This window comes from Protopterus annectens, chromosome 3.part1 (assembly GCF_019279795.1).
Source record: "Protopterus annectens isolate FY-2018-M chromosome 3.part1, PAN1.0, whole genome shotgun sequence".
Taxonomy (NCBI): domain Eukaryota; kingdom Metazoa; phylum Chordata; order Ceratodontiformes; family Protopteridae; genus Protopterus; species Protopterus annectens.
The window spans coordinates 422,361-450,254 of NC_056732.1; the positions used below are offsets into that span (position 1 = coordinate 422,361).

Here is a 27,894-nt window from a genome sequence, read left to right on the forward strand (position 1 = left end):
GTGACGTTTTCTTATGCTCCTTCTGGATCATCAACGATCTGTTAATGTTGTCAAATGTTTGCCTCCCCTCCACAAAACCACACTGATCCATGTCTATCAAGCTTGGCATCACTTTTGCCATTATGTTAGCCATTATAGACAAACACTTTAAAATCATGGTTCAGTATTGAAATGGGCCTGTATGAAGCTGGATCTGATGGATCTTTACCCTGTTTCGGTATTATAGCTACCACTGCTTTCTTCCAGGATGTTGGTACTTCTTCTCTTAAAATACTGTTAAACAAAACCTTCCAGATCAGTTTTCCCTCCTAGCTTCCAAATTTCTACAGCAATACCATCTGTTCCTAGGGACTTTCAAGTAGATTTGTTACACATCACAATTTTTATCTCTTCTCCTCGTATCCTAACTGTTAGTAACAGAGCTTCCTCTCCCTCTAGCCTGGGCATATTTCATTCTTCCATAAACATTTCCATTTGTAGCTTTTCTTGATTTCCATATTTCTCTGCTTTATACAGACTTTCATAGAATTTCCGAAATATTTCTAATACTTCTACACAATCTCTTGTTGTCTTCCTTGTTAAAGACTCCCTAAGCTTGGCGACATCCCCTTCTACTTTTTGTTGACTGAGTCATAGGATCATAGGATCATAGTAGGTTACTAGGCCATTAGAAGCCTAGCCAAGAGTTTATCCCCAAAAAAGAAACCTCAGTCAGCACCTGTCGCCACTGTCAATGAGGGACACAGGTGGAACCCCTGGGACAAGTCTGTGGTCTCCCATCCACTCATCAAGGTTGCGCTTGAAGAGGGTCAGCGAGGTACTCTGTTTGACATGTATGGGAAATCTATTCCAAAGACAGGGCAGCCTCTGGGAGGCAAACCTGTCCCTCCAGCAGGTTTTGTTGATGTCACTTATTAGATTCAGGCCTTTAGAACAGGTAATGCATGAAGAGATAGACTTATGGATATGGAGCATCTCTAGTAGGGCTGGTCCATTATTGCCTTGTAGGTGAGACACAGACCACCTCTGAGAAATCTGTACGATACTGAGTAGACCGATAGTGATTTGAGCCTGTCTGCCTAGGACAGGTGTTTGAGGCCATGTATTCTTTTTGTGAGGTATTTCTGTGGCCTTTTTAGTTGATGCAGGTGTTTGGAGAGGTACATACCAAATGGGGGATTATACTTAATTGTTGATCTAATGAGGGAGGAGTACAGAGAGGTAATAACCTCCTTTTTTCTGGATGCAATCCCTTTACTTAAGAGATGAACCAAGTAAAAGACTTTTCTGGACACTGCCGCTACAAGATGGTCGAATGTGAGATTGTTGTCAACCTTAGTACCCAGGTCTCTTACCACAGGTTATGTGCTTAGGGGGTTGCCGTTGATGTGGTAATCAGTAGGGGCCGTGTTTTTGCCGAATGGTATGATAATACATTTTTTTGCATTTAACTTAAGGCCATGACTTTGGCACCAGTCATTTGTTGCTTTGAGACCCTCTTGCAGTATGTTAACATCATTTGGAGAGTCAGTGACAGTACCCAACTTACAGTCATCTGCAAACTTGGTCAGCCACAGGTCTTTTGTCTTTGCCTGGACCTCTGAGAAGTAGATGCCGAACAGTAGAGGCCCCAGGACAGATCCCTGGGAACACCACTAGTGACAGGTCTGCTGTCGGAGGTGGAGGCACTTATTTTGATCTTGTGGGTCTTATTGGTGATTTAAGTCAAGTTGTGTTAGCTTTTCGATGAAGACCGAGTCAGGGATTGTGTCAAAGGTCTTGGCCAAGTCAAGGTAAGCTGTATGTACTGACTTTCCCTCATCCTGGGTCTTAGTGACAGTCTCAAAGAAGTCAACCAGGTTCAACAGGCAAGATCTGTCCTTGACAAATCCAAACTGGGTGGGGGTCACGAGCTTGGAGATTGACTATGTCCTTGTTTATGAGATCCATAATAATATGCTTCAAACCTTTACAGATCAGATTTGTCAAGCTAATAGGCCAATAGTTTCCAGGGTCAGTAGTGGCACCACCTTTGTCATGGGGATGACAATGGCAGTTCTCAACTCTGCTGGAATGAAGCCTGTACTTAGGCTGTGGTTAAATAGGGTGCTCAATGGCAAAGCTAGTAGTTGCTAAAGATGATGCAGAATACAGCCTGGGATACTATCAGGTCCCATGGAAGCTGTGTTCTTTGCCTTGGATAGGGCCTTTAACACTTGATCTACAGAGATGTGAGGCGCGGGACAAGTATCGGGGATGTGAAACGGGGCATTGTGCATGGGTCGAATGAGTCATTATGCTAAAAGTTTTTGTGCTCTAGAGTTATTATCAAAAATAGTTGCTTAACAACAATCTTTCTAAATGCATACTATTGAGGTAATCCCTTATTTTCTGTTTAACATTTTGCGGTTGCTCCTCTTCTTGTTCTGTGAGATTCGCCCTTTTCTGCAATACTTTAACATTTGCCAGTCCCTCAAAATAATTCTTGTTACTTCTTAACCATATCTCCATTTCTTTTATTTCCACCCTATTTTTAAACTCCACTTTAATTTTATCCCACTCCCTATCTATATTTTCAGAAGAAATGTCTATCTTCTCTAATAGCTTCTAAATAATTTCCACTACCCACTCCTTAAATTACTCTCTTTTCAACAGATAGGTGGGAATGTGCCAATGTCTCATTTTTATTTTATTATCCTGTGTTTTTATTTTAGTTATTATTGGCACATGATCTGAAATACTTATTGGGTGCATAGCAAGGCCTTCAATTAAATGCACATGTTCCTGTGAAATGTAAACTCTGTCTAGCCTAGTTTATTTTTTTTATCTTGGGGAGTAATATGTAAATTCACTCCATGCTCCTGGTACTGAATTCACATATTCCATGCCAAATATTTTCATAAAGTTCTTCAAAAATCTACCCTCCTTGTTATATTTTCCCTTCTGCCCCCCCCCCCAACACATATTTGCTGCTGCAAATCAAATTCCAGTCTCCACCTACTAATATTCCTTGCTGACAGATGATTATTTCTCCCAGAATTTCCTTAAGCTCGATTATAGCAGTTTTAGGTGTAATATAAATACATGCCAGTGTAATCCTCCTCACTTGCAAGTAGCCCCTTAGTACTGCAAATCTGCAATTATTGTCTTTTTCAACTTCTATCACTACTGGAGCTCCCCGTGGTGGTACAGCCGTTGCGTTGTTGCCTCACAGCAAGAGGTTATCCTGTTTGATTCTCGCCTGGAGTGCCTTCTGTGTGGAGTCTGCATGTCCTCCCCGCGGTCGAGTGGCCTCTGAAAGACATGTGTGAATGGGCATGCCTTTGCTGAAGGTCGGGCTGGCAACTCAGCACCATAAAAATCTACTGCCAATCATTAGCAGACGTGAGTTCCGCTGTGGCGACCCCTAACCGGAAAAAGCCGAAAAGACAAACAACTCTGCTTTTCCTTTGTCCCAGGTATTCCGCTGAATAACCATCCTGAAAACCTTTTTTCATCAAATTCACATGTTCAGTTCTTTTCAAGTGTGTCTCCTGTAGCACAGGTATTTGTACTCTACATGTTTTAATGTAGCTCACGACTCTTTCTTTTTTTTTTTTTTGTATTTATCTGTGAGACCATTGACATTTAAAGACATTACAGAAACCATTATGGTATTGAAAAGTTATTAATCCCACCTTTTATGCATAATCTAGTTCCAGCTTTTGTGTTACATGCATACAGTGTTTGGCAGGTTGATCTTTTATACATTTTTTTCTTGTCATATCCATTTGAGCCCAAGTCACATCTTACAAAACTTATTGTTTTATTGAAAGCCCTCAAACAAAAAACAAGCACACCCCCAATACCCCCTAAAACCTACTAGCTTAATAACACACAAAACTATGTACATCTTCAAATATGGAAGTTCTACCCTCCTAAGAGGAACCAATGTTCCAAAGTGACAGCCACACTCACATTCTTGGGTTAACCTAAAAGAATGGTTATCCATGTTAAGACGTATGATGCAGGCTGTGCTTCAACTAAGTGCTGTCTGGTTTTGTCTTATCTTTTTTGCTCTCCCAGAATGAGCAAACAACTGAATGCTTTCAGAGAACATGATCTCCTAGCCATTTCTCCTTATCATATTGTCTCCGGGAGACATGAGGACCAGATACAGAATTGTTACTAAGCATATATTAACCTGCTAGGAAAAAAAAGCCTTATAATATTCAATCTTGTTTTTCATTTACTTGCTTTCTCTTAAAACTTGTTAATAGATCAAGCTAAGGGCCTTAACCAGTCATTCCCCTATGCAAGAATGAGAAAACGTGCACTAATTTTTCTTTTGTCATGCTCTTTTAACCAGTCATTTGTTCTTCTCCTTTTTTTTTTTTTTTTTTTTTTACATTGCAGTGCCTACATTTCATAAAACTGAACAAGGATAAATGAAAAAACAGGAGCAGCTGTTTACATTAGTATCCATATTACACTTAAAAATAACTGAGAAAATTTTACTTTATAGTATACAAAGAAAATCACACACCATAAAAATAGTACTATTAAGAAAAAATGTATTTTACTTACAATTTACTTTCACCTTTCTCTTCCCCTATCCTAAGTATCTTTCCAAGGATTAATGACATGATGTAGGGCATATTCTTTGGAGTCCCCTATAAGTTTAACAAAGTCCAAAATAATACAATATTTCAAGATTTTTTTGTTCTGTCATGTTTCACAAATATAACTATTGCTTTGTAATCCCACATTTGTCAATTTCCAAGTTCCTGGTTTTATTCCTATTCATCTCCATCTCCAAAATCCTGTTTCTGCTTCAATTCTACTAGTCAACTCTTGTGCTTTTTTTCCTTCTGTCAAGAAATTTCTGTTGAAACACTGGAAAAGGTTTCACTGGCACTGTCTCTCTGTGATATTTATTATCAGAAGAACAAGAAACAGAATCTGCTTGTTTCACAGCTCATGTTTTGTTGGACAAACTTTTGCAATTACTCCTTAGCATGCATTTCATCCAGAAATGATTTTGCCCCTGCAGGGATAAATATTTTAAATATAGCTGGGCACAGTAATTAAAATTTCATGGCTGGTTCCCAACATTCCCTGAATAGTGGGATAAATTTACTCCTCTTCTGCCTGGTGTACATTGAGTAATCATTCTCCACAAACACTGTGCTGTCTCCTACTTTTAGTACTTTGTCCTTCTGCCACAGTTTTGTCAGAATCAACATCGTCTACTGGTAGGATTGTATCTTTATTATTAAAGGTCTAGGTTGCTTTCTCATAGCCGGGTTTAGAACATACACATTATGTGCCTTTTCAATTACCAACTCCTGTTGTGGAATACCAGTCCAGTTGCTTATTTGTGCTTTCATAAAATTAATACAATCTGTTCCGCCCAGCTTCTCTGGTATACCAAAAAATCTCAGGTTTTGTCTACATGCTCTGTCCTCTAATTCTATTATTTTTAAGCAGTCTCATATTTAGCCAGACTTTCCTTCATTCTGACCTATAATTTTTGCAGTTTTGTCACCTCATCTGAATATCTGTTTAAAGCTTCCTCCATTTTTCCAGCCTTTTGTTGTTTGAGTTGATATACTCCATCAGTGTTTCATTTATTTTAATCAGGTCTTTGTGCAGTTGTCATACTTTCTTCCAGGTTACTGGAAGTCATGTCTGAAGCTTGCACTGTTTGCTGAACCACTGCAATACTTTCTCAGTCTGTTTTTCCTCACCTTTTGGTAGCTGATTTTTCTTTCAGGTCTATATTTATTTTTTCCTGGCATCCAGGCAGTATACTTACTAGACAGTTACTGAAATTTACCCAGAAATATAAACCACTGGCTTTCTCTGCTAAGTTTCTTTTTTCACACTGGAAGAGGTAGAATTAAGTTGTTACTCAATGTGCAGCAGTCTTGGAAGTCCTCCCGCCCAAGCATCTTTAGACAAAATAGCAGTTCCCTACAATTCAAGAAAAAACTTAACCCTCAACTATATTTAACAATAAACTCTGTCTCTGCAACTGTCCCTGTGGTTGATTCATTAATATCAAAAGCCTCAAATGTAAAGAGTACTATAAATATTGCTATTTTGCTCTCCATCACAGACAGTTGATTACTATGATTATGTATATTCTCATCTTTTTGTGTGACTACTAAAGCCATCATTATAGGTTCATAGGTGTGCAGTAGGCTAACAGCCACTGGTGTCTTTTTAAGCCTACTACTGTATCCCAAATTTCTAGCAATTTCTGGTACTCATGGGGCTTGGGAAATGAAACATTTACAAGCAGGGGCCTGGGAGATGAACCATTTACAGGTTATCTGTTTCCATTAGAGACATAAATGTCAAACTAGGGTTGAATTTCCTTCTCACCATCCAGTTGTCCAAGCTACACAAATTGGGTTAGGGAGGAATTCTGCTTCACATGGATGGGAAGCTTTTTCCAGAGAAGGGGGTAATCTCACATATATACACCTGTCTCTCCAGCAGGTCCAATTTATATCACAGACAAGGTTTAAGTCTTTAGAATGGGTAATGCTAGGGCTGTTTGTTTTGCAGAAATGGAGGAGGTCCAGCAACGTGGGGTCCAAAAATGCCTTGTATGCCAGGCATAGATGTCCCCTCAACAGCCTGTAGGAGACAGAATACAGAGATAGGACTTTGAGATGATCTGCACAGGGCATGTTACTTACACCCTGTATTCTTTTAATGAGGAACCTCTGTGGATGTTCCAATTGTTGGATGTGCCTTGTTTATGTAGATACCAAAGAGGGCTCTGTACTCAATGATAGGTCTGATAAATGATGTATACAATGGAACAATGACCTCCTTGGACCTAGATGCCATACCTTTGTTTATAAATTGCACAACACAGATACATTTCCTCACTACTGTAGACACATGACAGTCAAAGGCTAGATTAGGGTCTACGTGTGTCCCAAAGTCCCTGACTACTAGGTTGACTGTTAGGGATGTTTTGTCAATATGATAGTTACCAGGGATGGATAACTTCTCAAAGGATACTATTATGCATTTCTTGACATTTAGTTTTAGTCCATGGCTCTGACACCAGTTATTTGTGTGTGTCAGACCTTCCTGAAGAACATTAGTGTTGGTGCGGGATTCTATGACTGCTCCTAATTTGCAATCATCTGCAAATGTGATTAACCAGAGGCCCTTGACATTGACCCTGACGTCAGAGAAGAAGACGTGAAAAAGCAACGGTCCCAGTACCAATCCCTGAGGGAATCAACTGATGACTGGCCTCTTTGTAGAGGTGGACTCCCCAATTCTAACTTCATGGGACCTGCCTGTGAGCCAGATGGCTATCCATCGGGTGACATTACTATTTATACTTAACCTCTTAAGTATGTCAACAATGCCTGAGTGGGGTAATCTGCCAAATGCCTTGGCCAGATCAAGGCAGGCAGTGTGAATCATTTTGAACTCATCCATTGCTTTGGTGACCTTCTTAAAGAAGTCCATCAGGTTGAGTAGGCATGACCTGGTCTTGATGAAACTGGGTTGGGTCCAGTGTCTGGAGGTTTCCTGTGTCATTATTGATCATTCCATTATATTTCTTTCCATGACTCTGCATGTGAGACTAGTGAGGCTTATGGGTCAGTAGTTTCCAGGTTCTGTAGATGGACACCTTTATGCAGAGGGATGATAACTGCTATTCTCCATTCATAAGGCACAAAGCCTATCTGGAGGCTACTGTTAAACAATGATTTCAGAGGGCCTGACAGGTCATGTTTCATGGTATTCAGAAGGCAGCCTGGGATATTATCTGGGCCCACTAATGCAGTGTGCTTGGCCTTAGAGAGAGCATTGAGGACCTGTTCCTTAGTGATAGTAAGGAAGTCTTATTTGATGGTATTTCCTGAGGGGAAATTCAGGGGGAGAGAGGGGTAAAGTTAGAGCAGAATTTGTCTGCCAGTAGGTTTGCTATATTTTCTGGCTCAGTATAGGTGGCTCCATTAACAACCATTTCTGCTCACAATTGTGTGCAGCCTTTGAGGTTATGGATATAGCAAAATAATGCCTTGTGGTTGTCCTTACCTCAAATTTGTCTTTGGTAGACTTAATTCGTCCCCTGAGTTGTTTGCTTCGTTTGATCACAGCACTTTTGTCCTTCTGAGTGCTACACCTCCTAAGTTTTGCCATGATTTTCTTCTGTTATTGCAGCCTATTGATTTTGTGATTTCAGCATGGTGGCTTGTTTTTTGAGTTAGTTCTGTACTTTTTCCTGATGGGTACAGGTGCCTCTATGAAGTTATTAACATGCTTGTATAGGGTTTCTGTGAACAGTTCTGTGTAGGCAGCAGTGTTCTCAAGCTTCAGGAAGCTTGAAATTTTGCCAGGTTATCACTAAAAAATACGAAGTTAGCCTTAAAGCAGTTCTTGAACATTCCAGAGTTGTTTGGGGTTCTAGGTTTTATTTTTACTTCAAGGGAGAGTGTTTTGACATCTGACCTTACCAGAGAGGATGTTATTCTAGGGGGTGTGCAGTGCTCTCCCATATTAGTGAGGAGCAGATCCGGTATGTTTGCACCCCTGGCTGGCATACTGACAATCTTGTCCAGGGAGTTTGTGTTTACAAAATCCAGGAATCCTTGTGCTTATACATTTTGCATAGTATATGATTCCCAGTTAATAGTTGGGTAATTAAAGTCACTCATGAATATGATATTGGGTTGGACAGTGATTGAGTGTTTCCAGTAAACTTAAATATATTTTATGGCTTTCCGAGGTCATACAAGAGAACCTATAGCTAGAAATCAGATTTTTTTCAAAATGTCAGCAAACAAGAAATAGTCCAAACTGGCCAATACTATTTATTATAAAACGGTAGCGCTTTTGGGTGAAACCCTTCTTCAGACAAATGTTACATACTCTAAAACTACATTATATACAAATAAAATATATAACAATTAAACAATTAAGTTTAAAATAGCAAATCACTGCTTGCACTTTACCCACCTTCTTTTTAAGGCTGGTTTTAAAGGGACAGCATTATTTATTCCTGGTGGACTATCAGCTGCCAGCTGTATAATCCACTTTAACTCTGCAAACTCTAAATTATTTACAACGTCACCCCCCCTTCCCATTTTTACAATTTGTAATACCATGAAAGAGAAAATGTGACCTGGATGTATAGAAACATGTTAGTATAAAGCATTTCTTTCATCCTTAAGTTTGATAGATGACAAATGATTCAAAATGATTGCCTTTAACTTACAGCTAGTTTTCCCAACATAAAAACTAGGACAAAAATTACACTGCGCCAAGTGTATCACATTTTCTGTATGAGAGTCAGCGTAAAGCTCAAATATATATTTCTTATTGGTGGTGGGGTGTATAAAATAATTAACTCCATTTACAAAGGCACATGCCTTGCAATGCCTGCAAGGAAAAGTTCCCATCCTTACTCGTATAATAGGCAAATATAAGAAATCAAATTAAAACAGCTTCCGGGCTAGGAGCCTCTTTAGATTCAAAGAATTAATTCGTAGACAAACAGAATCAGGCTCGCCACAGCACAAAGTAGACTTAAAACAGGATTTATTGACTGCAGTAACAAAAATAATGTAAGCGCTTTCACGTTTTACAACGCTTCATCAGACTTTCAAGACTAACAACTTTAGTCACATTTATATACCATAATCCACCTTCTACTCAATTAATCAATCAAACAATCAACTCATCATGCAACCATTCACATTCTAAAATCAGCAGGCATATAATCCTACCAAATACATATATCCTATACATATATAAAAACATTTATATAAAAAACATATATTTAACTATTTTAATAAAACATACAGAATATAAAATATGCAGATGCATATATATACATATATAAGAAATATGTATAAAAAACAAAAATTATGGTATATAAATGTGACTAAAGTTGTTAGTAGTCTTGAAAGTCTGATGAAGCGTTGTAAAACGTGAAAGAACTTTATTTTTGTTACTGCAGTCAATAAATCGTGTTTTAAGTCTACTTTGTGCTGTGGTGAGCCTGATTCTGTTTGTCTACGAATTAATACTTTGAATCTGAAGAGGGTCCTAGCCCGGAAGCTGTTTTGATTTGATTTCTTATACTATATAGGCAAATATGCTGAACATTTATTATACGTACTTTGAACTGGTTCATGACATAAAAGATCTTTAAGATTACTATTATGTTTAAAAGTAAATTTAGGAACTGCATCAATTTTGCCTCTCAGTTGATCATTACTTTTTAAAATTTTCCAGTTTTGTTTTATAATGGTACTAACACCTTGTATATTATTACTATAATGCAGCACTACTTTAGGTTTACTATTAGGATACATATTCTTCCTTGTCATATTCTGTGTTTGCCACGGTTTAGCTTTATCTCTCCTATTTATTATTGCTGCTTCTTTACCTTTATGTAAATCCTCTCTACCATAACCCTTGTTGGATAAATGCTCACACAAGGTGTCTAATTCTTGATGAAATACTTCTCTATCAGTGCATAAGCGAGACACTCTACAACATTGTCCTTTAACAATATTTCTAAAAGTGTGTTTAGGGTGCATGCTGCTTGCATTCAAGTAATGATTTTTCCAGCATGCCTTTCTATATAATGTTGTGTCTAGTGCTCCTTGCCTGTTCTTCACTATTTTTATGTCCAAGAAGGAGATGGTGTCTAAACTATAACTTGTGGAAAATCTCAGGAAATCAGTTGTATTTTCCATAAGTTCTACACTCAGTAACATCATGTGCCCACAACAAAAAAAAATCATCAACAAATCTAACATAAAAAGCTAGTGATGCATTCCAAGGATGGTCTAATTCATAAATATACTTTTGTTCCCAGTAAGGTAGTACTATGTTCGCATAAGAGTTCGCACAGGGTGTGCCCATGGCATCACCCTGTTTCTGCCTGTAATGCGAACCATTGCATAAAAATACATTTTCCAACACTAGTTTTAATGCTTCTAGAATTAAAAAGTTAGTTTTCTCATCATAAATGCCTCTATTCTGCAATACAGCCCTCACTGCCATAAGGCCAAACTCATTACTAATAACTGTAGCCAAATTACTGACATCCAATGTCACTAATAAAATGTTGTTCAAATATGCAAACACAGAATATGACAAGGAAGAATATGTATCCTAATAGGAAACCTAAAGCACTTTCAATGATAGAGGAAATTTCCCTTTTCTCCAGTGGTGTGTGACTCCAAAGTAGGTATATTTAAGTTGAGTGGTATGAGGGCATCCACCCCACATAAAGGGGGTGCAGGGGGGATTTTTGTTTCAGTTTTGTCAAAAGTGCTTTTTGCTAAATGTTTTCAGTCTATTTGCAGTTGAATGAACTGCCATTGATTTGACTACATGTATCCTAACTAACATATGCTGTGTGGCTGGACTGAAATTGCCTGCTATTATTACAGTCACAAACACACGCACAATGTACGCATGCAAACATATACACACACACATGCTCCCGTGTGCGCACACACACACACACACACACACACACACACACACACACACACACACACAAACACACATTAAGTATCTAAAACAGGAAGATAATCATTTGAAATCTTGGGTTGTGGTAAGTGGATTTCTTTGAAAATTCTCTCTTTCTCTGTTTCCATCTTGTGGCAGTATAAAAAAGAGTAATATGCCTCTCAAAAGAAGGAAGATGGCAGATATGAAAAAATGAAAGCCAGAGAGAAACTGCTAGAAAAAAATAGCTGTCTGACTCATCTTTTGCAGCTGTTCAAATATTAGCACTTTAAGAACTGTGCATGCGAAATAACATTTTTTTTACTTGTTATTCACTTATTACATTTCAGGAACTAGTAGACCAGGTAAGGGTCTGGATCATTCACTCTGTTGTGCTTTAGTTTCCAGTCATTAGGTGGTGGGAGATAAGTGGAAGGTTTTGACAGCCCGCAATCTGCTTTCCTGGCTGAATATCAGGCATGTGGAACAAAAGGAACTAGGTTCAGAATATAATGCTGTCCAAAGAAACACTGAAATTGTTCTGAATTAAATATCATACTGGGTCACTAGAAGAAAGATGTCATTTCATATAGAAAGACGGCTAAATGCTCACTACTAAAATTCAAAAAGCTTATTTCAAAAATGTCTTGTTTAAAGCTGCTCCAGTGACTTGACTATGTTCCGGGCAACCCAGGTTCGATTAGTAGTTTAGGTGACTGATGGAGTAAGGCAAGGCTATTCTGGTGGAGGGCAGTGATGTAGGTGATCTCTGATGAAGGCTGGGAATGTCACAGAGTAGCAGGTGTGGTCCAAAAGAAAAGATGAGGTATACACTGCTGAGCTACTTTAAAGGAGGGACAATATGCTGCAACATCTCCATTGCATTCCCGCCCTTTGGATGTAACCATGGGCATTGTGGTGGAGGAGTGAGTGGCAGGGCAGAAGTGAGAGGCAGGGCATAAGTGGAAAACAAAAACAATGGATCTGGATGACCATGATGTCCAGTATATCCTTAAGCTCCACAACCAGCCCCAGGAGATTACAGAGTATGTCTGGGGGGGGGGGGTTGGAGTAGCTGGTTTACCTGGTGTGGGTGTGGCTGTAAGGCATTGGGGCACTTAATAGGAGTCATAGAGAGTGATGTATGGGAGGGGGAAAAAAGGAAAAAAATGTTTTCTTTTCATTTCTTCTGACTAATAACCAGTGCTAAGTGGAGTACTGCCTGCCATGGGGCCTGACTCGATGGCAACAGAATTGCTTGAACCACTTACATATCAGTGATTCTGTTTTTTCTCATGTGATTAGCCTAACCAATCCTTGATGAATATGTCAAGCACATTAATTTAGACATACAAATCTTCTGTGGCCTGTTCTGTTTAAAGTCACACGGTGCTAGCACAAATGAATAAAAAGAACACTACAGCACTGCTCACAAGGAATGCAGCTTTTCTGTATCACTAAAACAGAGCTCCTTAACGACACTATTTAACCTTAATTTAGACAACTGGAATGGAAGACCGTAAATTTACCCCGGGAGTGTCATCTATGTCCCTATTCAATAAGGACAGTCAGTGCTGACCATAGACTTGCACTGCAAATATAGACCATACAACTTGGTCAATAATGGAGCAGCGGTATAACATGGCTAGGCCTATAAAGGCCCTAGGGCTAATAGCCTAGTAACTCCTATGAACCCAGAAACTACGAGCTTATGAAAATGATAGCTCTGAAATATAATGAAAAACACGATGAATCACTTCTTAGCATCATTAAAACCAGCTGACAACTCTGAGAAAGCTACCTCCTCCATAAAAATATAACTTATATAATGCCCTCACACATGATGCCTTGGTTGAAGATATGCAAAATACTCTGAAATAATTTTTTTTTCTTCAGCAATAACCACTAATTGTTTAATTATCAAGCAAACTGTAATGTAAGATGAAAAGGAGTTGGGTCAAAGAATTAAAGTTACAGTTATTGACAGCTGTGATCTTGGGATCCTAGAACTTAAAGGTTTAACAACTTGAGATAAAATCTTTCCCTTAGCAAAAAAAAAATTTTAAAACTGCAGTGATTTCTTAATGGTAATCCACTGGAAAATTATTAATCTCCCATTAAATGAAATTGATTACAGTACAGAAGTCTGCAGCGACCAACTGATATATTAAAACAAAAAATTACTTACGCCATTTCCTCAAAGGCCTTCACTCGTTCACAGCCCTCAGGGGGCTCTCGTTTGAACATGTAGCTGTTGTTGGGTTTTGGAGATGAAGCATACTTGGGTAATGGTGACACACTCCCACTCTCTGAAAATTTAAAGCAGCACATTATAGGAGACTGTTAATGCTTCTAAATTTAGTAAATCACTTCCCCCCACCCCCCCAAAAAAAGCAGTAGTGATTCAAAATCGTTGACCACGTCTAGAGCTATCCTGTTATAAGACATGCTTTATTTATTTGGTATCTCCTGCTTGCACCCTTGCATCACAATCAATGAAATTAGCTAAATAAACCAATGTTGTTACAAATTATATAAAACAAAAGCAGAATTCTAACTTTACTGACACTATCTACTATCTCTGAAATTTCTAATGTGATAGGCACAACATTTCAAGAGATAGCTTGAAAAACAGAAATGTTTATTATACTGTAACGTCAAATAATTCATTACTGACTTGGAAGACTTTGCTTTTAAGCACCCACACGTGCTCTTTTACCTCAGTATATTTCCAAACCTGAATGCATCAACATTATTTTAATCTTCTAAAGCAAAACTAAGAAAAACACGCTTTGTACTAAACTTTCTTGTATACTATCAAAGCAGGCACTTGGTTTAAAACAAAATGAATTCCACACTATATCTACGAGATAACGCCCATCCATCCATCCATCCATCACCACTTTTTCCCATTGTTGTGCACATGGGGTTGGGGTGTCACTTCATTAGTGACAATCATTTAGAGCCAAGATTATACTGCCGTGTGGCTAGCCTTCCCACGGTAGTTCCTTCACACCACACACTCACATACACACTCACATCTATGGCCAATTTAGAGTGTCCAATACACCGGCTGTATGTATTTGGAATCTTGGAGGAAACCAAAGCGAACACATGGAGGACATGCAGACTTCACACAGAAGGCACCCCAGCCGGGAACACACCAAATTTCAAATGATATGAATAATGAGGAAACTAATATAAGGCGTTCTGTCGTAGCTACGAAACATCACTTGTAAATACTTTACAATGTGATACATTGAGGTTGAAATGTTAGAGTACTCCTACCAGCGTGCTCTTCTGTCTATGCTTAGAAAGAACAGTAAAACAAAACAGCCCTATCCCAAATTGCTGGTAATAACACAGGACAAGCAACACTACAGAAAGTGCCAATATCAAATAAGTTTAACATAGCATATATTCTCAGAATGAGCAAAGGGTGAGTACAAGCAGAGCTAGGGATCGCACTGATGTAAACAAATTTGTTATTTTTCCATCAGTGTGATCCCTAACTCTGCTTGCGCTCATCCTTTACTTACTTGTGACTTTTTTGTTGATTTGGATATATTCTCAGAATATTCATTTTAGTTTCACTAATAAAAATAGGTGTTTTGCTTTTTACTGCAAATAAACCTACTAATCTTATGCCTGTACCATATACTTCTAAAAGCCACCCTTTGCTTTCACTGTTTTCAAACCTATTTTTTTTTCTGTTTGTTACATTCATTTCTACTTTATAATAGTCAGGGTTTTTTTTTTTTGCAAAAAACAGTTCAATACAACACCAGGCTACAATGTACTTTGGTTCTCATAAACATCAGGAATTTCTCTTTTGACACACCAGGCTAACTGCAAACCATGCCGAAGGGCACTTTAGTGTTTTGCAGTACACCACTTTTAGCATTAAAAAAGTGGTGATTTTGCATCTGTGTAGCTTATGGGCTATTAAGGCATAACTCTCAACTGTCCAGAATTTCGCAGTGTCCAGATGTTTGCCCCATATTTTTTATCTGTTTCTTATAAAATGTATGATTTTCCTGCAGTAGCTTAGCAAGGCTAGGGCAAACGAGGCATATGCCTCAGATGCAAGGTATTAGAGGGTGCAGTCCTGATATGTCATTCGCAGCATGTAGACAACTTTTTTTTGCTCTTCCAGTAAAGATCAGTGTTAGGCATGGAGCATGTGCCTGGGTGGGGGCATGTGCTTTAGACTTCATTGAGCAGTCTATCAGAGCTGCCCCCCCCCCCTTTTTTTTTTTTCTTTTTTAGGCTGTTCTAAAGAGGAGCTGTGCAGGGAGGAGGTGTGTGCTTTAGACTGCCATAAGCTGTCTTTTGGAGTTGCCCTTTTTTTTTGTTCTTCTATTTGAGCAAGGAGGTGGGTCACTAGTTCTGGGACCGACCCAGGTTGCTGGTTGAACCAGCTATGCCTCTGTTTTCTGGTAAATTACCGAGGACTGAAGTCACTAAATAATGATTGCCATGTGAGTTTCAGACTTCATATCTTTCAGAAAAATGCATGCTAATAAAAACCTGGTATTCTAGCAACTTTCTGAGTTTATAAGACTAATATTTAAAAACTGTCCCGATTTTGGGTGCTTGCTCCCTATCCACTGTTTTTAACTTTACTGGCTAAGAAGCTGAGAAGTATCATTAAAGAATTAACCTAGCTAGTGCATATGGTGAATAGTACATGTCCTGCTGTGAAGTACATGTCACTGTCAAGCTGCATACTGTATGTAAAGAAGTGACTCCATTATTACGCTATGATCACTGGTTTCATTTTTTATTTTATTAATTTGTTAACTGGGTAAGTCCTTCTGGACACAAGTGTCCCTTTTCAGGGGTGACCCAGGAGCAATATCTCATTAAGTGACTTACTCAGGGTCAAATAGCAGGCACATGGATGAAAAAAGGAATCAAACTTTGTTCCCAGTGCTACAGGAAGCAGCTCATTAACAACTCACTACTGTTCTTGTTTCTTCTGAATCTTGGGATCCTCATTAGCATTATTACATCATGTAAAATCTTTGGACTTGATGCTCAAGAGACAATGCTTTCAATTTTATTGGTGGCAAGGTCTAAATACCTAAAATAAACAGCACTTGCATTAACCCAAGGAGAAATAAATGTAAGCAAGTGACAGTTCATCGGTTAGTACTAAGCTAATTGCCCTTGTGAGCCATTTTTTAAGCCTAACCAATTATCCCTTGTGAGACTCAAACCCTGCACCTTGTGTTTGTAAGGCAAACACCTTAAACATTAGGCCACCCTCCCAACCCCTCTAGGGAGTCTGACTACATCTGATGGAAAAAATTTCAACCTTGGAAAGATTAGTGTGACATTTTGGAACCCTTCTATTTTTATTTATTTATTTATTACATTTGTTTACCAGTTGGTGTCTGACTGGGCCAGGGGCCCATTTTCAGGAGAGACCCGGGGGAAAAATGCTCCACAGTATAACAAAAAACTATATTTCAAAGAATACAATCCAAGCAATAGTACAATATAATGTAAGAACATGCAATTTTAATAGTACAGTTCAATCTATAGAACAATACAGACAACAGTACAAAAACAAACAATAGGATAATACAAGTACTGGAGTAATTTATATACTAAGAAACAATTCATATCAGAAGAATACGAGTTTTGCTGAGAACAGTAACAGAAGTGGGTTAATAATTATCCAGGTGAGTGGCAGAAGCACAGCCAGTGGTTAGTCAGGTGTTCCTTTAGGAGTGATTTGTGGTCGTGGTTGGGTTTTTTTGCTATTGTCTCTGGAAGAGTGTTCTAGAGTTTGGCTATTATGTGTGAATAGAGAGAATCCCCGTGACAGTTATGGGAGTTGGAAACCTTGAGTAGAAGTTTGTTACAGGACCTGAGAGTTCTAATTTTGTTACAAGGTTGGATTAAGTGGGAGATTGCTGGGCAGTCGTAGGGGTGAAAGATTATTTTGTGGGTTAAGGTTAGCCGATTAAATGATAACAGGTTGGGTAACTCTAGCCAGTTTAGCTGTGAGAGGGCTGCACAGTGGTGGGATCTGTGTGGATGATTAGTGGCATATTTAGCAATCTTATTGTAGCATGCTTTAAGGTTGTTGACATCCAATTTTCTATTTTCTATGGTATTAGTATTACAAATGAACATGGGAAAGGGGACCCCGATTCTTTTTTGCTTGTGTGACTCAAATCAACAGTTTAATAAAAAGCGTCCTAATGCCTGCCGAACCTGATGAAAGGCAAGCTAATTACTGAATTTTTTAAAATTCTAAACCTGTTGAGATATTAAGGGGGTAAAATATTTCAGTCTCATACTAGGAAGTCTATGAAATCCATGTCAGAATATATAACTGAGTTGGGAAAATTATCCCATTATTGTAATTATGGAGAGACATTACAATGACTTTTAAGGTATAAAACTCTGTAAGTGGAATAAAGATGAAAGCATAACAAGATAGCCTCAAAGAAATCTAACATTTGAAAATGCCTTAAATATTGCTTTGACAGCAAATGCAAAAAATAAATAAATAAACAATTCGCAGTTTAAGCAACTGGCCACATGTAACCAAAGCAATCAACAGTACAGTACAAGTTACAATTCCAACAATATGGTACAGCACAGCTAATACTTGTTATAGTTTTCTAGGTAAACAACACAAAGCTTCTTATTGTAAATTTAAGTGAAAAAAGTATGTTTGTGATAGAATTAGGTATAGTGTAAAAAGTTTAAAATATTGCATTAACAGCTAACTTCAGAGGTGTAGGGGGATAAAGTCTTGACTATGGCCAAGGCAACCTTAGCTCAATTAGCAGCTGAGGCGTCTGTTGCCACTGGTGTGGGGGATTGGCATGCCTAACTTGGGGGGAGGGGAAAGGATCAGGATTGGCCATTGCCAGAATCCTTCAGCAGGGTGTCATTCCACAGGCATGGTCCTGCTGTGTGACTGTAGTACACCAAGCCATGCATGCAGTAGTCTTCAAGTATAGGTGTTTGGGGGCATTCAGTCACTTAGGGAAGGCATAGTTGCTCCTGTTGTGACTCAGGTTGCACCTCCTCTAGACAAAAGGGTTAGGACCATATTAGAAACACTGTCATTGTTGAGATGGCAGTGAGGGCACAAACAACCCTCACGGCTGCCTGTGTGATTGTCCCTCCAGATGGATCTCACCCCATACTAATGCCACAATGTGAATGGGCAGAGTCCAAATGGGGAGGGGTCTATGGTCAGCAGGCACAGTGGCAAAAAAGATATAGAAAAAAGAAGCATTTCATTAAAGCATCTAAATGGAAGTTCAACATTGACTATTCACATAGTTTTGCTAGAGGAAAGTACAGAAAGCTCACAGGAAACATTTCTTTTGCATAAGTTATAAAGCTGAAGCCTGTAAAAAGTTAACCTATTGAATGTGCATGGAAAGCTCGAAGGCCAGCCTATGGATTTTGCTTCAGACACTAGAAGTAGTGTAATTGTGATGACTGAACATAACAAAATTAGTAACACAATTTTCTAACCTGTAGATCTTGCAATGAAAATGTGCACAGGAAAGTATATAAAACAGTGGAAATGTTACAATGAAAGCTGCTTAAGGGACCACAAGCAGCACAGTCCTTGATAGTAGTAGCTTGTTTAGTAGAAACTAACTAAATAAAGTTCCTATACACAGATGTGAAAAAGCACAAACATTCTGGAAGTGAAACTTTTAGAGAAAGCACATATGAAACCAATCTTAACTCCATAACTGCAGGTATCATGTGAACTCTGTAGTAGAGGCAATGACCAGAAATAGGGCAGTCAAGCTAACTATTTTATGTATTTTTATTTTTTTATTAAGGTAATTTTCCCAGTTATGATGGCATAAGTCTGTATAATAGACAGGAACACATTTATTTCCAACACTGGAAGATACATTAAAACTTTACTAGGGAAAGTTGAAAGATAAATGCAAGGATTTGATTAGTAGATGGAAGATGTTACATTTAGATTTTGATCAGAGAATCCAGGCACTCACAGCAAGCCTGTTAAATACATTTTGGGCCATTCCATGCTACTTATAAAAAGTTTATTTCAGGATTTGAAAAAATCCTCGACTTCTTTTTTAGGGGGAAGATAAAACCAAGGATAGTTTGGTGAGAAAATGCTGTTACCTTAGGAGAGGTAGAAATAGGGAAATGATTTTTATACCACAACTGGATGTTAAAAGAGAACAGGGCAGGAGTAAGCTTTTTTGTTTCTGGCGCACTAAAGAAATAGTTTTAAAGTAGAAAAGACAGGGTGAGGCTAATCTAATTTTACTGGAGGAAACTGTAATTTTTTTTCTGGGCTACAATGTTAGTGGACATCCCCAGTTTTTTACAGCCATCTCTGGAGTATGTAATTGGGTTTTAGAAAAAAATGTAGGTAGAATTGTGATACTTGTCATCACCTGTTAAAGTACGGCAGGACAGGTTACGCTAGCCTGAATATTATTTACAGAGACACCTTGAAACAGAGAACAGAATCATTTAACTAAGGCTTCCATGTTTATAACCTGGCCTAGTTGCCAGCAGAACTACCATATGGATGACAGAGAATATTTGATCATATCTCTCAAACATCCCTGACATTGGCTCACAATTTTGATTTAATTCACCAGCAAATCAGTCATACTCTGTGAAAATGATGGACTGTAATCAGAAAATAAAGGTATGCATTTCAGTGAAAAACTTCTTTTACTTTAGGAAATGCATGTTGTAGATCAATATGTGTGTGTATACCTTTAGGAAGCTATCCAAGGGCTTGCACAAGTGCATAAATACTGAGCACGTGCGAGCCTGACTGCCATTTTGCAGTTAGCTGTTCAGATGTAAGCATGTATGTATGTAAGGTCTGTTTATTAACTAGTTCGTTCATATTTAATGATGTTGCTATCCATCCTGATGTGTTTGTATGTATTAAAGCATCAGAATGAAACCCCAAGACTTCTTGTTTTATCTATTAGAGACAAACGAGTGACATGGTGCCAGACATGGCATGTCTAAAAGGACATGGAGTCAGAAGAGGCATATCTAAAGTACACAAAGCCAGAAGCTGCATTCCGAAGGGGCATGAGGTCAGAAACGACTTGGCTGAGGCAATTTAAGGCACTTATATAGATGCTGGTGGAATATACAGGAGTGTCTCATCCTCAAATGAGCATACTTCACAAAACAGGTCAGAAATGAATTTCAAGTATTAAAACTTGCTCAGCACTATTTCTTTTTGCATAATATGAAACGAGGCATACAGAAAATTCTAAATCATTTTTGCATAAACAGATATGTACGATATTGATTAAAATATTCAAATTACTATGGAAAATGTTTGAAATAAGGTCCAGATTGCATAAAACAAGTAAAATAAAGGGAAACAACTGCATTTTCACAAAGCATACGTATTTTCGTATTAAGCAAAGATATTCGAGTTATCAGAAGTGTATAAAGTGTTTGCATTTTGTGTAGTGTTACAGTAAAGTTATTTTGCAAGGTACAGCCATTACAAGGCATATTTCACAGAGTACAAACATTACAGTGCGTATTTCGCAAAGGAAAGTATTTTGAAGAGTTTATTGCGCATTTGAATGTTACAAGCTCACTGCACTGTTTGTTCATACATAATTACAAGGGCCATATTTTCAGTGTGTTTGTGTATACTTTGTGGGTATGGCAGACAGATTTCGAAAGTCCAGAGCAGTTGTGCTTGACAGTAATATTGCTGAGAACTGGAGAGTGTTTGAGCAAGGGTATGACATTTTCATACAGGCTGCATTTTCTGATAAAGATGACCATACAAAGGCATTTATTCTACTTAATTTAGCTGGGTCAGAAGTTACAGAAAGGGAATGCTCATTTGTGTATGCACCTGCTATTTATGCCGGAGAGGGGGAGCCATGATACTGTTGTACCGGCTGAGTCAAGGGAGGACCCAGAGTGCTTAAAACGTAAATTTTATAGAAATGTATAACCCCAGACAAATGTTACAATGGAAAGGTACTTGTTTTACACAAGTTATTAAAAGCCTGGTGAAACCTTTGCAGCATATATAACTGACCTGAGAAATAAAGCTAAAATGTGCAGATTTGGTGACTTAAGGGATGAGTTGATAAAGGACAGACTTGTGCATTGTATAAAAGATGATGCTGTGAGAAAGATTTTGCTTTGTGACAGTGATTTAATTTTGAATAAGGTCATTGAGATTTGTCAGATATACGAGCTTACAGAAAAACACACAAATATGCTTTCAAGTGAGAATAGCTTTAGAAGGCACAGTGATAAAGCTCATGTTGATAGTATGCAGTACATTATTAAAAGAAACAGGCCCAAGCACATGGCAGCTGTAGCCCCTGCAGCACTCACTGGTAAACCTCAGAACTTTCTAGCAAAGTCTAGAGTTCGCACAGTCTCATTGAAGCATAAGAGCGAGTCAGCAAACTCAAAGCATGGGCCCCATCCCACTTTCATTGCCAACTGTCGTAATTGTGGTGGTAATCATGAATCTAAAAGGGAGAAATGTTTAGTTTTTGGTCAACAATGCCACAAATGCAATAAATGGAATCATTTCAAAAGATTTTGTAAATCAAAAGGCGCACATTCTTTTATTAAAAGGGAACATTTTAAGAAACGAGTTGATCAGTTAGACTGTGACAAGCCTACTCTTTATGTTGGTGGTGTGTCAATGCTTCATGAAGCAGTTAATGCAGTAGATTTAAGGGTCAAGAATGAAGCATTTTGTACTGTTCAGATAAATGACAAACCCACAGAGCTCAAAGTTGACACAGGTTCCAAGTGCAATGTTATGTCAGTAGAAACATTTACTAGAGGGTGTAAAGGTGAAAGGCTTGATGTGGCAAGGTGTGCGAAACTTGTTGCTTATGGAGGTGAAGAAATTCAAACCAAAGGCTCAGTAGTGCTTTCATGTTACTCCACTGGAAGAAGCTACGATTTATTATTTTATGTGGTCAAGAGGCACATTCAGTTATTACTAGAGCTTAGAAAGAGTTTGAAAACAGGGCTGCTTTCATTTAACACAGAAGTCCACCATGTTAGCTTAAAAGACCACTACTCTAATTTTACCCAGCACATTTTTTCTACCTATACTGATCTTTTCCAGGACAAACTAGGCAAGCTTCCAGTTGTGTACTCCATGAAGTTAGACCCTGAGGTCATTCTAGTTATCAGGCCAGCAGAAAGTTCCAATAGCCATGCAGGACAGAGTCAAAGCCGAACTAGATAAAATGGTGCGACAAGGTGTGATTTGTCCAGTAGAAACTCCAACAGAATGGGTATCTTTCATGGTAGTAAGCTCATAAGAAAAGTTCAGATGACATTTGAATGTGTATTGACCTATGAGACTTGAACAAAGCGCTAAAAGACCTTATCAGCCAATGTACACAGTCGAAGAAGTTGCAGCCTTAATGCCAAATGCCACTATTTTTTCTGTGTTACATGCAAAGAGAGTTCATTTTGGCAATTTCAGCTTGACAAGACATCCTCATTGCTCACTACTTTCAGTACTCTGTTTGGCAGGTACAGATTTTTGAGAATGCCATTTGGGATAAATTCTGCAAGTGAAGTCTTTCAACGAGCAATGGAGTACATTTTTTTCTGGGTATTCTTGTGCTATTATAGTAGACAACATACTAGTAGGAGGTTGTAATGACGCAGAACATGACAGCAACCTCAGAAAAGTTCTAGAAAGGGCACATCAAGTGAATCTTAAGCTCAATCCATACAAAAGCAAATACAGGCTACAAGAAGTTACTTATGTTGGTCATTTATTTACGGGTACAGGCCTACGACCAGATCCATCAAAACAAACAGCCATTCTTGAGATGTCAGCTCCAGACAATATTCACTCCCTGCAATGTTTTCTTGGTATGGTCAACTACTTAGGCAAGTTCATTCCAGACTTGAGCCAACTTTCAGCACCAGTCAGAGAGCTGACACGTAAAGATGTATCCTTGTCCTGGTTTGAGCAACAACAAAGAGCATTTGATGTCCTGAACAGAGAATTGCAAGTCCACCAATTCTCAGATACTATGATGTTCACAAGCCAGTTACACTTTCCTGTGATGCTTCAAAATTTGGACTTCGTGCAGTCATTCTACAAGAGGATCAACCTGATGCCTATGCATTGAGAACTCCTACCCAAACTGAGATGCAGTATGCCCAGATCGAGAAAGAGCTTTTGGCAATTATATTTGTATGTTCGAAGTTCCATGATTATGTTTATGGTAGACGTATCTAGATCGAAACAGACCACCAATCATTAGTCATTATCTTGAGAAAGCCAATGCATTCAGCTCCAGCCACACTGCAACATATGATGCTGAGATTACAAACGTACAATTTCAATCTTGTCTACAAGAAAGGCAAACTTCTTTATCTTGTTGATACATTATCCAGATCACCCAGACATACCACTGAACAGAATGACAATCAAGATTCTCATTTGATTGACGATTTTGAAGTCATGGAAGAGAGAAATTTTTATTCCACACATCTTGATGAGCTGAGAGACCAAACAACCACAGTTTCAGTTTTACAGAGGCTCAACCACTTTATCAATCAAGGATGGCCGTCAGAGAAATCTAGTTTACCCCAAAAAGCGCAATCCTATTTTCCATACAGAGATGAGATTTTTGTCTGACAAAGGTATCATAATGGAAGGTCTGAAAGTAATTGTTCCAAAGACCTTGCAACCAGAGTACATTATTATCTTGCATCATGGTCACTCAGGAACCGAATATACCAAAAGAAGGGTGAGAGACCTAGTACTTTGGCCTTCTAGTCTTTGAGACAGTTACCAAGGCATTAGATGAGGGAAAGGAGGTCCACACAGCCTACCTAGACCTCGCAAAGGATTTTGACACCATTCCCAATTCTAGTATTATAGACAAGCTCACCAGCTTGCACATAAACCCCTATGTCACAAGATGGGTTGCCAACTGGCTCATGGATAGAACCCACATGGTGAGAGTTGCAGGCTCTATATCCAGCTCTATGTCCGGCTCTACACCGGTTACAAGTGGCATCCCTCAGGACTCAGTCCTAGGACCCCTCCTGTTCGGTATATACTTCTCAGAGGTATAGGCAAGCATAGGAGGACTATGGCTGACCAAGTTTGCAGACGACTGCAAACTAGGGGCCATAACTGATTCCCTGGCTGATACAGACACCCTCCAGAAGGGTCTCACTGAGATGGATACCTGGTGTCAAAATCATGGCCTCAAACTAAATGCCAAAAAGTGCATAGTCATCCCCTTTGGAAAAAACAAAGTAAAGTACAGTTTTGTACCTACCATAAATGTAGATGTCCGATAGGAATGCATCTGCAGTCCTTACAAATGGGTTGTCCTGTCGTCAGGCAGCCCTTCGGTCGGCCGGATTCCAAAGTCTGGGTCTGGCTTCGGCTGGTGTCGCACTTCACCCGACGTCATAGCTGCAGTTTTTCGGGTATAAAGGCATCAGCCGACGCCATTTTCCTCAGTGTTTCTTGCCCCAGATGCCAGGTGCCCTCTTGGATGGCTAAATTTGGATAAATGCCAAAGTTTCCAAATAGTAGAGAGCAAACACATGAAATAAGCATGTATGTACATATATACAAACAAATACACCATAATAGATCCCCCCCAAGCTAGCTGAAGGATGGCAAATACCCTAGGAGTACCTCAGAGGGAAGGTGGGTGGTAATCCTGACTGCAGATGCATTCCTATCGGACATCTACATTTATGGTAGGTACAAAACTGTACTATGTCCTTCAAGGATGCATCTGCAGTCCTTACAAATGGGTAGAATACCATAGCTAAACTAGGGGAGGAGGAAAAGAGTAGAGATTATGGTGTAGTTAGGATCCCTTGCAAAACAGCAGTGGCAAAACCTGCTCGGGATCTAGAGTATAGAGGTAAATTGTAATGCTTGGCAAATGTATGCACGGAGGTCCAAGTAGCAGCCTCTATAATGTCCTTGGTAGCCACTCCTCGTAAGAAAGCTGTGGTAGTGGCTGTAGCCCTTGTGGAGTGAGGCCTGATGTTCTCTGGAGTTTTCTTTCCATGGTAGGAGTAACAAAATCTAATGCAATTTCCTATCCATTTGGAGATTGTCTGTTTTGAAATTGGTTTTCCTTCCTTTCCTGTTGCATATGCTACCAGAAGCTGGTCAGTTTTTCTATTGGCTTTGGTTCTGTCCAGGTAGTAGCGTAATTGCCTATGTACATCCAAGGTATGCAAGAGTCTTTCTCCCCTGTTCTGTGGGTTGGGGAAGAATGTAGGTAGGTGGATAGCCTGATTTAAAGAGACTCTGGATACCACCTTAGGCATAAATGTAGGATTTGTTCTCATGGACACTCTATCTTGATGGAAGATCAGGAAGGGTTGTACTGCCATTAATGCCTGTAGTTCAGAGACCCTTCTTGCTGAAGTTATTGCCAGCAGAAAAGCAGTCTTCCAGGATAAGTATTGTAATTCTGCTGTTGCTGCTGGTTCGAAAGGGGGAAGTGTCAATTTTTCTAGCACAAAGTTCAAGTCCCATGCTGGCAATGGAGGTTTCCTGGGAGGTTTTACATTTTTAATACCTCTCAGAAACTGTCTGAGCAGAGGATGAGAGAAGACAGGAGGATCCAAGCTGTATTCTGCTGAAATAGCTGATGCATGTATCTTGATGGAAGAATAGGACAGGCCTGTATGGAAGAGCTCTGCCAAGTACTCCAGGATGTTGGCTATGTTCACCAGTGTCACATCTTTCCCCTTTGCAGTACTCCAAATGAGATATCTTTTCCATTTTGCTGCATAATTCTTTCTTGTTGAAGGTCTACGAGCCTCCAGGATTATGTCTTTAACCCTTTGGGATAAATTTGGGTTAATTGCTCTTATGTAATGTTCCAGGCAGTTAGCTGCAGAGTTTTCAGGTTTGGATGCAGGATGTTGTAATTGTTCTGTGTTAACAGTAATGGGATCAGGGGTAGTGCCCATATTTGTTCCCGAGACATGCTCCTCAGCAATGGGTACCAATGTTGTCTTGGCCAGTCTGGAGCTATCAGAATGATCCTCGGACGTTTCTCTTTGATCTTCAGAAGCACCTTATGCATCAAAGGAAGTGGTGGGAATGCGTATGCTGTCAGGTTTTTCCAACTGAAAGATAGGGAGTCCACCTTCCAAGCAAGTGGGTGGTACGTCCTTGTGCAGAATTTCTGTAGCTGGTGGTTGAGTGGGGATGCAAACAAGTCTATTTGTGGTAAACCCCATTCTCTTGTGATGGCTTTGAAGATGTCCGGATGCAGCATCCATTCGTGGGCATCTGTGGTAGTTCTGCTTAATATGTCTGCTAGAATGTTTTCCTTCCCGGTACAAAATTGCTTGTAACTGAATGTTGTAGCTCAGAGCCACATCCCATAGGTCCAGTGCCAGCCGGCATAGAGGATATGAATGTGTGCCTCCCTGTTTGTTGATGTACCACATAACTGTGGTGTTGTCTGTCCTTATCATCAATTGACCTTCTTGGAGAAAAGGTCTGAATGACTGGATAGCCAATTTTACTGCCAGCATTTCCTTTAGATTTATGTGCAGGTGCAGCTGGTCTTGAGTCCATAGGCCTTGTATGCACTTGCCCAGCATGTGTGCCCCCCAACCGAGGTCTGAGGCATCTGTCGTGATGGTTTGGCTTGGTTGACTGTTGCAGAAGGGCAATCCTGTGTTTGATTGACAGGCCTGAGCCCACCATAGGAACTCTTGCTTCAGGCATGGGATTATTGGAATTTTGGTTTCTAGGCTGTGCTTGTGTTGGGACCACAAATTCTTTAGGTACCACTGTAGCTTTCTCATATGCAGTCTGGCATGAGGGACCAGAATTATGCAGGATGCCATGAAGCCTAGGGCTTGTAGCACTTTTCTTGCAGTTAGATGGTTCTGCTTTGTTAATGCCAAGAAGTAGAGAGGAAGTTGCTCTTTCTTTTCTGCAGTTAGGAATGCCATTTGTTTTGATGTGTCCAGCTCTGCACCCAGAAAGGTTATTCTTTGGGATGGAATCAGCCTTGACTTTTTTATACTGACTGTATATCCCAGGGCTTGCAGCAGGTAAATGACTCTTTGTAAGTCTTCTGTTAGCTTGCTTTTGTTGTCCGCTTGTATCAGGCAGTCGTCCAGGTAGGGATAAATTTGGATCCCCTGAAGTCTGCAATGAGCAATTACTGATGCCAGGCATTTCGTGAACACTCTGGGCAGTAGATAAGCCAAAGGGCAATGCTGAGAATTGATAATGCTCTGATCCTGCAAGAAATATGAGGTATCTTCTGCAAATTGGTCGTATGGGGACGTGCAGGTATGCCTCCTTGAGATCTAGAGTTACCAGCCAAGACTCCTTGCCCAGCATGGGAAGAAGCTGCTGTAGGGTCA

At 39.4% G+C, this 27,894-nt stretch overlaps 1 protein-coding gene across 7 annotated transcripts in view; it reads right to left on the reverse strand.

Annotated features, from left to right (window-relative positions):
• The window catches only part of GLCCI1 (glucocorticoid induced 1), a 1,677,723-nt gene that overhangs the window by 57,719 nt on the left and 1,592,110 nt on the right, over positions 1 to 27,894 (reverse strand). For all 7 annotated transcript variants that reach the window (XM_044066485.1, XM_044066483.1, XM_044066481.1 and 4 more), the window contains one exon: positions 13,679 to 13,799. In XM_044066485.1, the coding sequence (XP_043922420.1) occupies positions 13,679 to 13,799 (121 nt within the window). The remainder of the gene's footprint in view (positions 1 to 13,678; positions 13,800 to 27,894) is intronic.